The sequence below is a fragment of the Sturnus vulgaris genome, chromosome 9, assembly GCF_052056855.1.
Source record: "Sturnus vulgaris isolate bStuVul1 chromosome 9, bStuVul1.hap1, whole genome shotgun sequence".
Lineage (NCBI taxonomy): Eukaryota > Metazoa > Chordata > Aves > Passeriformes > Sturnidae > Sturnus > Sturnus vulgaris.
In genome coordinates, this window is record NC_142251.1 from 18,283,872 (window position 1) to 18,298,254 (window position 14,383).

The 14,383-nt window shown below is 35.2% G+C and overlaps 1 protein-coding gene across 10 annotated transcripts in view; it reads left to right on the top strand.

Moving 5' to 3' along the window:
- Nucleotides 1–10,722, top strand: part of PTBP2 (polypyrimidine tract binding protein 2) — a 45,847-nt gene extending 35,125 nt beyond the window's left edge. For 3 of the 10 annotated variants that reach the window (XM_014884755.2, XM_088170026.1, XM_088170029.1), the window contains 7 exons: nt 211–406; nt 6,082–6,221; nt 7,636–7,669; nt 8,123–8,215; nt 8,599–8,815; nt 8,916–8,993; nt 9,130–10,722. In XM_014884755.2, coding sequence (XP_014740241.1) covers nt 211–406; nt 6,082–6,221; nt 7,636–7,669; nt 8,123–8,215; nt 8,599–8,815; nt 8,916–8,993; nt 9,130–9,262 — 891 coding nt within the window. In that variant the 3' untranslated portion in view covers nt 9,263–10,722. Of the gene's footprint in view, nt 1–210; nt 407–6,066; nt 6,222–7,635; nt 7,670–8,122; nt 8,216–8,598; nt 8,816–8,915; nt 8,994–9,129 lie in introns of all 10 variants that reach the window. The other 7 variants (XM_014884764.2, XM_088170027.1, XM_088170030.1 and 4 more) reach the window with 3 other exon arrangements.
- The last annotated feature ends 3,661 nt before the right edge of the window (nt 10,723–14,383 follow it).

The window sequence follows — 14,383 nt, forward strand, 5'->3', positions numbered from 1 at the left end:
ATAAAACCAGTTTTTAGGTAAGAAGGGAACATCGAGCTTCCTGGAATCATGTTGATAGGTTAATGCATTTTAGTTGGTTTTAAGCTAGACAGTAAGACAGATAAATATCTATACACTCACCTTTCTTAAAATAAAACAACCAAAAACCCCAACCTTGTGCAACCAACTGGAATTGTGTATCTTTTAAATAAATTGTGGTCTTTTTTTCAGGCCTTAGATGGTCAAAATATTTATAATGCTTGCTGTACCCTGCGAATTGATTTTTCCAAATTGGTGAATTTGAATGTCAAGTACAACAATGATAAAAGCAGGGACTACACTCGTCCTGACCTTCCATCTGGTGATGGACAGCCAACGCTGGACCCAGCCATTGCTGCAGCATTTGCAAAGGAGACCTCTCTTCTAGGTATGGTATCGACATTCTTCTTCTGCATTGCAAAGCCACTTCATTAAAATATTCATTAATCCTTCTACACAAATTCCAATAGTGTCCAAAGGCCCGTTCAGGGTTCATTCTATATTGTGATCTGAATTGTAGTAACATAATTATATTGTCTTTAGAAGTACTGCAAAAATTGAATGAAAACTTGCATGACAAAATGACAAGTGCACAAAGTATTAGAAAAAGTCAAGTTAGTTCAGCTTGTATCCCAAAATCTGTCCTTCCCTCTTTCATATGTTCCTGTGTCCACCTTGCCCACCTTCCCACCTAGTTTGTAAGAGAGACTTAACATGATTTGTATAATTTCTTCGTTTATGAAACTTAACATTTTGCTGGTTTCCTTCAAAGAGGAAAGATTATGCTCTTTGTTTAAAATACCCAAACCTTATGGTGCTACCTGTAGTTTCTGTGAATAAAAGAAAAAAATAAATCTGTAGTTGCACTTCTAGTGCTGTTATATGAGTTCTATATATCCTGTTAGCCTTTGAGTTGGTCAGAAGTTGGTGAAATGATCTGGGAAGGGTGGAGATGGATATGTCTTCTGACTATTACCAAAATAATCAATGCATACTCCTACTCCTGTCAGATTGTTTTTTGGTGAAAACACCTTTCACTCTTTAAAATGTAATAGCACTCAAATATAGAATCATTACTTTTATAAAAGCTGATATATTATGTTGTGATCATTGTTCTTCCCACTTAGTCTTCTTATTTTTTTTCTTTCATAATTTCCCATTTTTGTTCTGAAGAAAACGTAAGAACAACATAGATTTCATGGTTTTTTTGTACAGTCTGGGCCAAACTGCAGTAAGTTTGAGTTAATGTTGGAAAGAGGGGCCTCTCTGCTCTCTCTTATGAAAGATAGAAGGCACTTAGTGAATGATGTGAGCCCAGGAAGAGGTAACTATTGTAGCTAGGGCTATGGAATGTTGCACTCTATTTCCCCCTTTTCAGGTTACTTCAAGGCTACATTTCATATATAGTTGTAAAGTACACACAAAGCAATTCCCCCAAATTCCAGAGCACTTGACTTTACACTTCCAGTATCACTTGCAGCTACAACAAAAGTTTTGGGAAGTAAAAAATACTGTAAGAATCTAAAGTCTCAGGAAAAAATTATCTGAAGTTTATTTTCTTTTTTCTCTTTTAACTTCCTGTAATTTAAAAATTGAAATCTCTCATGCTTCGATTGGGAAGGTGGATGAGTATTCATGGAGAAGTTTGACACCATAGAGAGGAATGCTGTAGGAGCACCCTTGAGGCAATTAGTAATTCTTTTGTCAGCCTGTAATGACTAGAATGTAGACACGGGGCTGCAGTATGAGTAGTAAGTAGACAAAAGCAAAGCTGCTTATTAATGAGATCCACGATATTAGGGATTTAGGAGAGGAGAGAGTAAAAATTCATGAGTTATAAAACACTGCCAAATGCAGTTACTTATGTAACTCTTGTTCTGACATTTTCCTGAATCCTGAGAAGTTGATTTCTAGTCTCAGGCTTACTAATATATTGCCTTGTATATAATGCTTAGGGTATGCATGAAATTAACAGTTATATTTGCTTGGCATGGTAAAATCACGCACTGTGGATGCTTGCATCATTGCATTACTGTGGATATATTTAATTGGGATTACTGTACTTTCTGCAGTTATCCAAGTGACTTTAGTGGATTTTATGATCTACTACTTAAGACCTGAAACTTACTTAGATATTTTTTATTTTCTCTGCAAAACTACAGTTTTCTAACATTTTGATTTTAATCACTCATTATTTTGTGTATATTAAAAATAATTTCTAAAATATTATGAAGATGACAGTCACAATAACTAATTAAATATTTTAATTTGTACTCCTGGGTGGACCTCCATATACACACCGTTTTTCCATGCAATAGAAAAAGAAAAGGTACACAACCTAAGTGACTTTCATTGCAGCTGTGAAACGTTTTCAAAGCATCAGTGAAGTCAGTCACGTTTATTTTGATGAACAGTGGAAATTTTATATCATGTTGGCTTTTTCTTGTGTAAGAACAGTCATTGTTTCAAAAGAGACTTAAGGGAGCTGGGTACATTTTCTAACTCTGCTCGTGGCCAATTGGGTGAGCTTGGTACATTGTTAACTCTTCATCCTCTGTCAAATGGGGATGGTTAGTACAGGGATTTTGTTGTTGTTACTGTTTTAATTTTTTCTAGTTGACTTTTTGCTGTTTTTACAGAATTTGAGTTCACAGCTGAAAAATTTTACAAAAAGACTCCGTAGTGCTGTTGTTGTCCTAGTCATTAGGATAGTTGTCAAAATGGGAATTGTGCTTGTTTGATTACGGAAGAACAGGATTCTCATTCTGGGCTTCTTACTGTGTAAAAAGGCACAAAATACAAATGATGTAAATAAGAAGACAAAGGATAGAAAAATAACAAAAACCAGAATGGATGCTTGTGCATACAACTTATAGTTGCCTTTATTCAGGTACTCAGAAGAAGGGTGGGAACACCTAAAAGTTTAGAGAGTCATGGAGGTTGGCAAACTCTGATGTGTTAAGTATGGCAGAATGATAACAGCAACCTTCCTCCTAATTTTTTTAATCTTAATGTTTATTTCCTTCTGTTTGATACAGAATTTCTTTCTCTAATGTTGATAAAGATGTCTTCAGCATATGCTAGTGTCTGCTGTGCCTTATTCACATGTGATTCTCAGAGGCGTATTTCCCCATGAGTGGAGCTCTGTTTTGAGTTTAGTTTGCTCTTCTTCAAGTTCTTTTGCATGCTCAAAAAGAATACCACGAGATGGATCTGTGGCATTCTTGTAAAAATTCTTGCTGTAGCTGATCTTTTATATGTGTGTCATGAGATTGCCAACAGAAAATGCAGTAAGGACTCACTACTTCTTTTTGTTTATGTTACATTTTTATGTGCTGCAAACTTGTACAAAACTTGGGTGCAACTTTTTGTTGTTGGCTTTCTAAGAGTATACTGTAAGCCATACATCAAAAGAGATCTAGGTTCAGCACAATTTTGTGGTTTGAGTTTTAGTAACAGGATGTAAGTCTTGTTAGTCTTGGTGCTTCAATCTGCACTAATTCTAAACCAAAAGATATCTCGGTTTCTTTTTGGGTGAAGTTAACATTCCAGTTCAGTAAATATAACTTTATGATATAACTCTGGTAGCTTTGTAAGCTGTTAAGCAGAGGTGTAAACTGCTGTCTCCCACACAGCCCTAAGAAGCAGGACAGGAACTGGTCAGTACAAGTAGGTGTTGATTACTTGACATAGAGCCACAAAAGGGTTCATAACAGGTTCGTGAAACCCACTTCTCAGTCAGTTTTGCTTACCTGCATTAAGAGGATTACTAGTGCCTGTAGTTTTCACAGAAGTTCATTATATATTTTTAGTATAGCTTCAGTTTGCCTACTATGAAAATGGCATTAGCAATATGCATTTCAGAAGTCACACAAAAGGATAAGCTGAGAGGGAATAAATACTGTGACATATTGTGTTTTAACTTCATTGGGGAAAAGGCCTCAAAAGTCTAGAAAGAAGGTATATAATATTTCTGTTTTCATTAATATCCTGGAAGAAAAGCCTGTTATTTGTAGTTGTTGGAGGCTAAAATAAAGCTACTGACAAAGATTTCTAATACTAGTTGATCATGTTGACAAAGTAGCTAACATTTCTAATTAGTTTCATACAAGTCCTAAACAGTGTGTTACATGGAAACTTATTCATAATAGAAACTCTTTTTATTTTTATTTATTGAAAAACTTTCAATTGCTTAAATCGGAATGGCAAGTCAAAGTATAGTGGAAACTGCAGAACAAGAATTCTGTTCCACAGCTATTTGCTGTGGCTTTGTAATTTGTCTGACCTTTTCAAAAAATGAGATCTATGTGTGCTAAGTAATCAGTTAAAAACATATCAATCAAATAGATGATCTAGCCTGCATGCATCATCACTCATTCATCTACTGCATGCTCACCTGTGATAAAATAAGGTTTTGGAAATCTTTGAGTCTGTAAATTGGACAATATTCAAAGAATGTTTTTTGAAAGGAGAAAATTACTAGCAAATGAAATGAGCAGGTTTCAAATGAATTATCAGAGGCAATTTTTTTCTTCTGTTTTTTCCCTCACATATGAAATAATAGATATAGTCTCCCTCCTCTTCCCCCCCACCCCAAAAAAACTTAAGAGATTCACAGAAAAAAGCCTTGGATAAACAGTAAAGCTACATTGTACTGAACCACAACAAACAAAATATTTTATGTAAGAACTATATAAAATAGCCAATACTGATATATGTTACTCACAATTTAGATATTTGTTGAATATTACAGCTGGAAATACATTGCTGTGCTTAGGGCTTGCACAGCTTTATCCCTTGCTGTCAATGCTGGCATTCTTTGTTAGCACTTTCCACTAATGCCTCTTTCTGAGATTCTTGTGGACGATTTTGAAGGATAATAATTGAGAATACTTTTATAGGAATGGTGAAAGAAGAGTCTGATGCTATGAAGAATTTTGACTTTTAAAGTATGAGTTACTTGACTGTGCTGTGTCCAGCTATGGAAAGAACCATAAAAACTTCACAGGTCTTCTTTAGAATCCTTTATTCCTAAAAGTACAGGACTGGCTTAAAGTTTCTAAGGTTAGGGAGAGATATCTAGACATTCTAGAAGATTGGATAAGCTCTAGTAAGACCTAGTAGCTTGACATTTTCTAAAACTTAAGTGATTGCTGTTGACCTAGTATAAAATAAGTTTTATTTCCTTCAGGTGAGGATCTGTCATGCCTTACTGTCCTGGAAAAGTATTTTGATACATCAGTGCTCCTTTACTGAACCCTGCACGGTGTGCAAATGCAATGTTGATCAAATAGGATAAAGCTGTTCCTATATAAACTATGTATAGTGTGTATGCATCACAAGAACCTTTCGTAAATCCTGGGAGTAGCACACTCAGCTCATACCCCAGTGATCTGAGCAGACAAAACCAGCGTTTCTCTGGGGGTCTGGGTTTTCTTGAAGAAGAAAATATAAAAGCACAGCTGAAGCTTCAGCTGAGGATAACATGCTTCTTCAGATGACTGGATTACTAAAGCCACAGAGCATGTTGAATCCTGAATTTAGGGGTTTGCCTCCCCACCTCATTGCACAAAGGTTGTGAGAGACACGTGAACCTCTTCACGTGGCCAATGGCACTGTTGGGCACTTAGTCAAGCACCAAGTGAGGAATGTCTCTCAAATGATGATGGGAAATAAGGATGTAAGGATGCCGAGAGCACAATTAGGGCTTATTCTTACTGATTAATCAACATTTACTTTAGACCATCTTGATAAACTAGACACTTCCAGCATTTTGGAGAGCAGTGGAAACAGTTTTGCTGCACAATAGTGATTGTTTGAATAGAAAGTACTTTTTGCACCTCATAACTTTGCAGACCTGATCTGAAAAAGAAATTCTACATTTTTCTTCTATTAATTTATCAACTCATTTCACAACCCTTTGGATGACTTCACAGTGGGATTGTCTGCTGTATAGAGTGGTGTATGCAGCACTAATACTGATATAGAAACTTTTTCTTTAAAACGACTTGTGTGTGTTTCGTAAAATATGCTTTATTTTAAAATTAGGGCTTCCTGTTGCAGCTGTTCCAGGAGCTCTGAGTCCTTTGGCTATTCCAAATGCTGCTGCTGCAGCTGCAGCTGCTGCTGCTGGCCGTGTGGGAATGCCTGGAGTTTCAGCTGGTGGCAATACAGTCCTCCTGGTTAGCAATTTAAATGAAGAGGTAAGTGGAACAATTCTACGTTTTCTTCCCCCCCCTCATTAGTCATACTTCATTTGTCAGTATTTTATAATTTCTTTGCATTTGGCCTCTTACATTTGGATTTTAAGCTCAAAGTATTTTTGCTGTTTTTTTAATAATCCCCAAAGCTTGTTTTAAAGATACTGTTAAGTACATTTTTTCCCTAGGTAGCTAACAACTTAAAATATCCTTTGACAGTCAGCTACCTATTTTTTTCTAAGAAAAATTTGGTAACTACATGTTTGAATACCACCTGTTCTTTCTTTTGTAACTGTGATCATGTAAACTAGAATTTCTGTTTTGTTTCTAATTGTTTGCTGTTTCATTTCATGCTTGTATCTCACATTTTTGAGTCTTAATTTATGTGAACTACTCTAACACATTTTTCTTTGAAGGTTCTCCCAAAGATCTTGACGAGGCACTCTTCCAGTCTCTCTTAGTAATTTTTTTCTTTGCAGTTACTCATTTGTCTAAAAAAAAAAAAAAAAAAGTAGTGGCAAAGCATTTTCACCTTAACTGTATCTTTCTTGCTAACTCTGAAATCTAAAGGGATTAATTTAGTTTTGCATTTTTACTGTCCTTTATATTTATTTTGATGGCTGTGAAAGCTGGTATGAAATGTGGGAAGTTTGTATCAGTCTAGCTGTTCCATTTTTAACCGGCCTCTGTCACTGTAAATCATTAAGCTTTTTTTATCATCTAGCACTGTTTTGTCATCCAGAGTCTTGCATGTTAAAATGTTTTAGATCAGAGTGCCATTTTGAAAGATATTTTGCCTGTATTTCATAACCAGCCATGCTTACGCAGTTAAAGTTGAAATTTTAAAATTTCTATTGCATGCTTTTTTTTATTTATTTTCATGTTGAGATGAAATGCTGTAGTTTACTCTTGATATGAATGTACTTTACCCATATTTGTCTTGGGTGACTACATTTTACTCAGTTTTTCTTGTACAGTACATAAACCAACCATTTTCTGACCAAATTCCTGCATTTCCTATGTACTGACCTATATTTTATTTTTTTTTTGTTCCCCACTTCCTTATTTTTTTTTCTTCTGCATTGCTGTATTCCCTCCCCCATTTCATCCTCTTCCCTGTGTGTTCAACTTCCCTTTCCTTGTCTTTACCCAAATTCCCGTGCCCTTCCCTGTCTTACCCTTCTCCTCGTCTTTGTCTACGTTCCCTGTCTTCATTCCCTATGTTCATGCTTCTGTGCTTGAACAAAATGTTCCTCGGACCAACTTGCCCCAATTAACCGCCTTGAAACCATGATCCATGACCACCTCACCATTCTGCGGGAACCACCCTTCGTTATGGATGATCTGTTCATCTCCGCTCTTCCTCGACTCTTCTCTCTTCTTGTCTTACGCTGCTTGCTCTTCTCTCCTTCTAAAGATGGTTACGCCCCAAAGTCTGTTTACCCTCTTCGGTATGTTATTGTTAGCACTATACTTTTATTATTGATTTGATTTTGTTTTTATGGTTTTTGTTTGGTTGGTTTTTTTTTTTTTTTTTTGTTTCACCTTAATTCTTATTTGTACCTAGCACTTTGGCTTAAAGTTGAATAGTAAATCTTTTGCTATTTTCTTTTGCTGTTTAAATCTCTCCATAGACACAGATTTTCTTTTAATGCATGCTAATATATTTTGCATGGTCTTTAATTTTATATCATTCACATAGCTTTGAGGGTTTATCAGAAATTATTCTTTTCAAAATTCACTATTCAAAATCTTTATCTCCTTTATTCATTTGTGAGTATGTTGAGTTTGAGTGAGTGATCTTGTTGCTGTCTGAATGTTCCATTGATATGTCAAAATATATTATTTAGGTGGCTGGCTTTAAAATGAACTTTCTCTTTTGGGTTACTTTTGACTTTGAAAAGGTGTTTATGGTGATGTGCAGCGTGTGAAGATTTTATACAATAAGAAAGATAGTGCTCTTATACAGATGGCTGATGGAAACCAGTCACAGCTGGGTAAGATTAGTTTTCTGTTTATATTCCCATTAGTACTTGGAAATTAGGCTGTGTAAGATCAGGTGAACTAAATCAGGTGTTTATATTTGTCGGTCTGTCTCCTATCCGGGTTAACAACCAGATCCAAAATCTTATTACATGCACTTGTGTTCCAGAAAGTCTGCACCTAAATGAATACCCTAAATGAAGTCAACAGCTGCATCAAATATGATGATCCTTAAATAAAATTAAATATTGACAAAGAGTCTGCAGACCTAGTTCTTGTTTCCAGTCCTTTAGCTCACTGACCCTTTGATTTGCTTGAGCGTTTTTCTTCTTTGCCTGTGTGATGTACTACAAGTATTGAAAAGTAGCACTCAATTGAGTAAACTTGTCTTTTTCAGCCATGAGCCATCTTAATGGACAAAAAATGTATGGAAAGATTATTCGGGTTACCCTTTCTAAACATCAGACAGTACAGCTACCTCGAGAGGGACTTGATGACCAAGGGCTGACTAAAGATTTTGGTAATTCACCTTTGCACCGCTTCAAGAAACCTGGTTCAAAAAACTTTCAAAATATATTCCCTCCTTCTGCAACACTTCATCTGTCCAATATTCCGTAAGTGTTCACTGTCAGTAAGCTGATAATATTTATGTGACTCACAGCACTGAACTGACTAATCATTTCCTCCTTATGCTTATTTTCTTCCTGTCTGTAGACCATCAGTAGCTGAAGAAGATCTACGCACATTGTTTGCTAACACTGGAGGCACTGTGAAAGCATTTAAATTTTTTCAGTAAGTAGCTTTTCTGCACATAGCTCTGAAAAAAGAGTTTTGCAGCACATCTTAAGAAAAAAGTGCATATCAGATAGCAAACATCAGGAGCAACCCCTGTAGTGTTCAAGTTCCTAATTCCATTATTTTGTTTCAGAAGAGATCACAAGATGGCACTTCTTCAGATGTCAACAGTAGAAGAAGCTATTCAGGCTTTGATTGATCTTCACAATTACAATCTGGGAGAAAGTCACCATCTGAGAGTTTCTTTCTCTAAGTCAACTATTTAAAGGCAGATAGAGAATGAAGGTGTATTGCATTGTTTGGTGTTGTCACCTTTTGACTGTTCAGGAAAGTGGGGGACCAGAGTTTGTCTTCTGTTTTTTAAATATTCTTTCCATGTTGTTATCATTCCTCAATTGTTTTGAAAAATAAAAAAAAAGAAAAAGGCAGTGGTATTAACTGCTTTTCAACTGTTCAACTGTTGTTTAGATAAACCATTGTTTTGTTTAAAAGATTTCAAGTTAATACCACATTTTTTCAACTTAGTTGACGTACGTGCCTTAAAAAGGAAAATTAGTACTGCTGGAATTGCATAACTAGTAAAATGAAAATTTGGTTTTCTGGGGCACATTGTTACATGATAATTTAAATATGTTTAGGCAGGGGTGTGTAAAAAGGTTAAGTTTTTGTTTTCTCCTGCTTGATAGATTCCTTTATCTGCTGACTTGTCACTTATTTTTCTTTTTAATTGGATAAGACGCAATATGCTGAAACAGTAAAACGATTTTATTTGATTTTTGCTACTTTTTGCTTTGTGTTCTTTTTTAAAAAAAGGCCTTTTGTATTTCATTGTTCTGGTCTAGATTCAGTTATGAATGTAGGCATTAGTTCAAATTAACAAGGTACAGAATATTAATTTCTTAAAGGACAAAAAGTGACTTCTGTGACTTTGAGCCCTACGTGAAAAGCATTGTGGAATCTTAACCTTTTTGTACACACTCTTGTGGGATGTATCATATAAATGTCAGCACTAAGTAATGTCTTGTTTGTGGCTGAATATTTTTCGTAGATGTTTTTGAAGTTGACATGACTTACGTGCATTTCAATATATATTGCCATCTTTAGTTTGTGATTAAGATATGGAATATGGTTGTGGATTTCTGAGCATGTACAGACTGGTCAAGCTAGTTCAGGAAATGGTGCATGTATTTTTCAATGATGAAGAAAGTTTGCTGCAGATGCTTGCAGGAAATTTTGTGGCAGTTTCCTAAAACTGACAACCAGGTGGGACCAAAGTTTATGTGCCTTTAGTCTTAATTTACCTTGCATTGTAATATTCAGTTTTAATAAATCTCTTCAAAATATTTTGTATTTAGAAATTGATCTGACTTTACTATAAACATGGCTCAGAATCTACAGATCCAGTTAATTTGAAAGCAGTTCACTGACAGTCTGAACTGTTACCTTGATTCTGTTTAAATGACCAATACTTTTTGAAATTGATGTACTTGGTTTCAAGATTCATAGATTCTGTTATCTATGTAGAAAAAAAGAAAGGTCATGTATATTTTCTATTAGTTGAGTTTTTACATCTTTAGAATTGTAAAATTCAGTATAGTTTGGAAGTGGCACAATTAAAAATTAATTTTCTAACAAAGTTGGGAGGTTTGATGGTTGTTTAATTTCATTTTGTGTGTACTCTGCTTACCTCTGTAGCATGCTCAATAAACACTTCTGTAGCTCTGTATTCACCTCTTCTGTCTTTCTCTGCTGCTTTCTATCTCTCCTCTTCTTTGTTTTTCACTTCTACTGTGCTTCTAAATTCATGTTTATTCTCACCAGGGTGGGAAAAGCATAATATCAAAAACTACTATTTATGGCTTTTTACCATAAATCTGATGCTGTGAAAAATACCAACTCTTTATTTCAGATAGTGACCCCTTTGCAGGCATATGTCAAATTAAACATTTCCCACCCTGTTACAACTTACTGCTTTAAAGACATAACTTTTATTGTAGTTTGTTAGCTCTCTCTTTCTATCTTTTTAGTTTTTAAGCAGATTTATGCACTAATAGATCTCTCAGGTTTGCCATGCTCTCTCGCTGCAAGTTTCATCTTTCATTTTTTTTGTGTCTGCTAAAGATTTTCTACTAATCATACAGTACACTCATGAGTGAAAGTAATACAGGATTTCACATGGGAACCGTGGACCATACATGGATACATTGAGAACAGGATACTTCACCTTTTCGGAGTCATGGGTTCAAATGAATACTAGAGCAGTTCGGGCACTTCAGGAGTTTTTCTGATTGTTGTGGGAGTTTTTTCCCTTTTGATTCGAAATAGGATTTTACACAGTTAACATTCAAGAGTAACTGAATGATCCTGGAGCATTTGGTAAAAGTGTTCAAATCAGCATTTTTCAGTCACTTTTCCAGTACAACCACTGTAGATACATTGATGCCAGAATATTTGTGAACTGATGTCTTCCTTGGGTGGCTTTCAAATCAGAAATTAGCTATCAGCTTTTGAAGGTCATGGTATAATGTAGGGTCATGTATTAGTCTCAAATACATTAAATAAAAAGCATTTTCTCAGAATTACACCCAGTATATGATTTAAGCTATACTCCAAGTATTGCAGTGATCATCCAATCTGAAGTGCTGGTAGACTCCTGTTCATACATACTCCAAGCTTGTGAATCAGCATCTTTTTACAACTTGAGCACCCAAACGCCCAGATGTGACTATTTCGAATGATTTAAGCAGTAGCTAAGGGTCTGACTGAGCTGACCTGTTACGTTTTTCATCTGTACAATATGATATCCCATATTTTTCTAAAATAAAATTATCAGATTTCCTTTTGTGTATCAGAACATGCTTGCGTGTTTGAACTAGAAATGTGACTTGAAATTTGCCATTCTGTGTGTTCAGCTTGTGCTGAATTATTTCCACTCTAAAACGTGTATCAGATAGCATACAGTGATTGCCATATGTGTAATTTTGAAATAACTGTAAACATCTGCACTCTCTGATTGTGTGCAAATATAGGGGTTTATAAAAGGGTAAGTTACATACTGCTTGCTAGGCTTATTTCCTTAAAAAGAAATTTCTATACTTTCCTCATTTTGAAAGTTTTGCCCCTGAGGCAAAAACCTCAAGGGAAAGAATATATGTTGGCTTTGACTTGTTATAAATTCAGCAGGGTTTATTATGAGATTATGTTTGTATCAGCCAAAATTAAAAGTAATGGCAGTTGTAATTGTCATGAAAGCATTTTTTAATTAATCTGAAGAAAATCACTTTTCAGTTATGGATACTTAGTCTTTAAAGTGGTAACTCTTCAGAAAATGCAGACTTAATAATGTCCTAACTCCTAGAACTTCCAAAAACGTGTCTTTCATGAGATGGTACTGCATTTTGTATAGTAATTTGTACATTTTTGTTGTTACAAAATGTAAATAAGTTTCTGTATTTTTAGCTCTTCAGAATGTGAAAAACATCACTTTTATTAAAATTTTACTAAAAATAAGATCTATGAATAACTTCTTACAGTCCATGGAATGTGAGTTTTCAGATTGTTAGTGAAATTTTACCATAGGCATGGTGATTCTCCAAACTCAATTTCAGATTTTTAAAATAATTATGGAGTTTTGTCAGAGGGCAGTTGTTGATTTTTATTTCTTTGTGGATAATTATATTTTTCTCTGGTGGAGCAATGAAATTGCTTGGAGAAGTCCAAAAATGATTGCTCAGATAATGCTGAGTGGCAAATACGGTATGTAAATGAAATAAACCAAAACCTTATACCATGCTAACTAGAAATTGGGGGGAACCTCAAAGCTATGGGAATATGCTTCAAAGTGTTTCTGTATATTGTGATTTAACGTAACAGTTCTTACAGCTATTTGTAGCTTGCCATTTTTAATGTTTTACATTAAGAATTTTATAAGCCATCTTATAAAAACAGTTTTTGATTCATTATAATTTTCTTATTTTTTCTAATTTTCTTACAGCATGACAAGATTAACCAGATCCTGCTATGTGCAGGATTTAAGGCAATGTGATTTCAAACTCTAACTTATGCCAGATAATTTGTCTAATTCTGTGCTTAGCTAACATGTATACTTCTGTCAAAACATTAGAAAAAGAAATTGTGGTTTTTTTTGCCAACAGGAGTACAAATCCACTAGTCCCATCTCAAGAAATGGTTTTCCCGATATCAGATGTGTTACAGCCAGCAAGGCTGCTCAAAAGGTTTGATTGTGTTAGGTGGGGATGAGGCTGAAATCCTTGTTCTGTTCCAGACTCTGAGACAACCTGAAATTCAGTTTTGCTGAGGTGAACAAATGGCTTTTAAATAATTAGGCAGAATGCCCCATGTCTTGTAGTCCTGATAGGGACTGCATAGAAAGGGATATATACATATATATATATATATATTTATATATACACACACACATATATATGACAACATCTACAATATTTCTTACCCTCCTAGTTTCTTAGGGAGCTGAGCAGCTGCAGCCTACTAGTGTGATTCCAGCCACACAGAGGATAAGAAAGAATGATTTTTCTGAAATTATAAGATTTGGCATGGTATTTTCTACTCAATGGGCCTTGGTAAAGTTAGACACTCAGTAGACTGCAGTAGTCTTTAACTAATGGGTTATCATTATCTATAGTTTTCTTTTAGAGCATTGGCTTGCTAGAGCCAGTGACAAAGTTCCTGCCTTGCTCTGGAATTAATTATAGGCCACAATAATGTGGCTTTAAAGAATTTCTTTACTTTGTTTTTTCCTTTGATGTAAGAATTTAGTATCACATCATTTGAGAATTTTGAGGTTTGAAATTCTCTCCTGTGCATGTGTTTGGTCCTGAGGATGGTTAACAAAATGAGATTTAAGGTGAAGCAGGAACTCACCAAAAAATTTTACAGCTTGCTGTATCTGTTGCTGTTTTCTGAGTTGAGTGAATTTTCCTCTGATCAACAAACTAAATTTGGAAGAGGGTTACATTGCTTTGTTTTTTCCCTTTAAGAGTTGACAGCATGTGATGTGTAAAATCTATTCTTTCTTGAGTAGTTCTGCAGGCAGGCAGCAAAGGAAAAGTGAAGAACTTTTCTTCCTTTGGAAAAATGTGAATTAAATGCAGATTTGACTTAAATGTCTCAAAAAACTTAGCTGAAAATAGCAATTTTATTACGGAAGAGTTCTGCATGCTTTGAGTTTTAGCCCAGTTTCATTAGGAAATGAGGCGTGTGTAATTGCACCATGGCTGTGTGAATGTGCTGTTCCCGAGGTAACTCCTGTCTCTTCCTTGTCATTCCTGCACCCTTTGGTTGGGGCAGAGGGCATGCAGGTCTCCACTACTAAAGCATTTCTGTCCTATCCTCGTGATTAGTTGGCT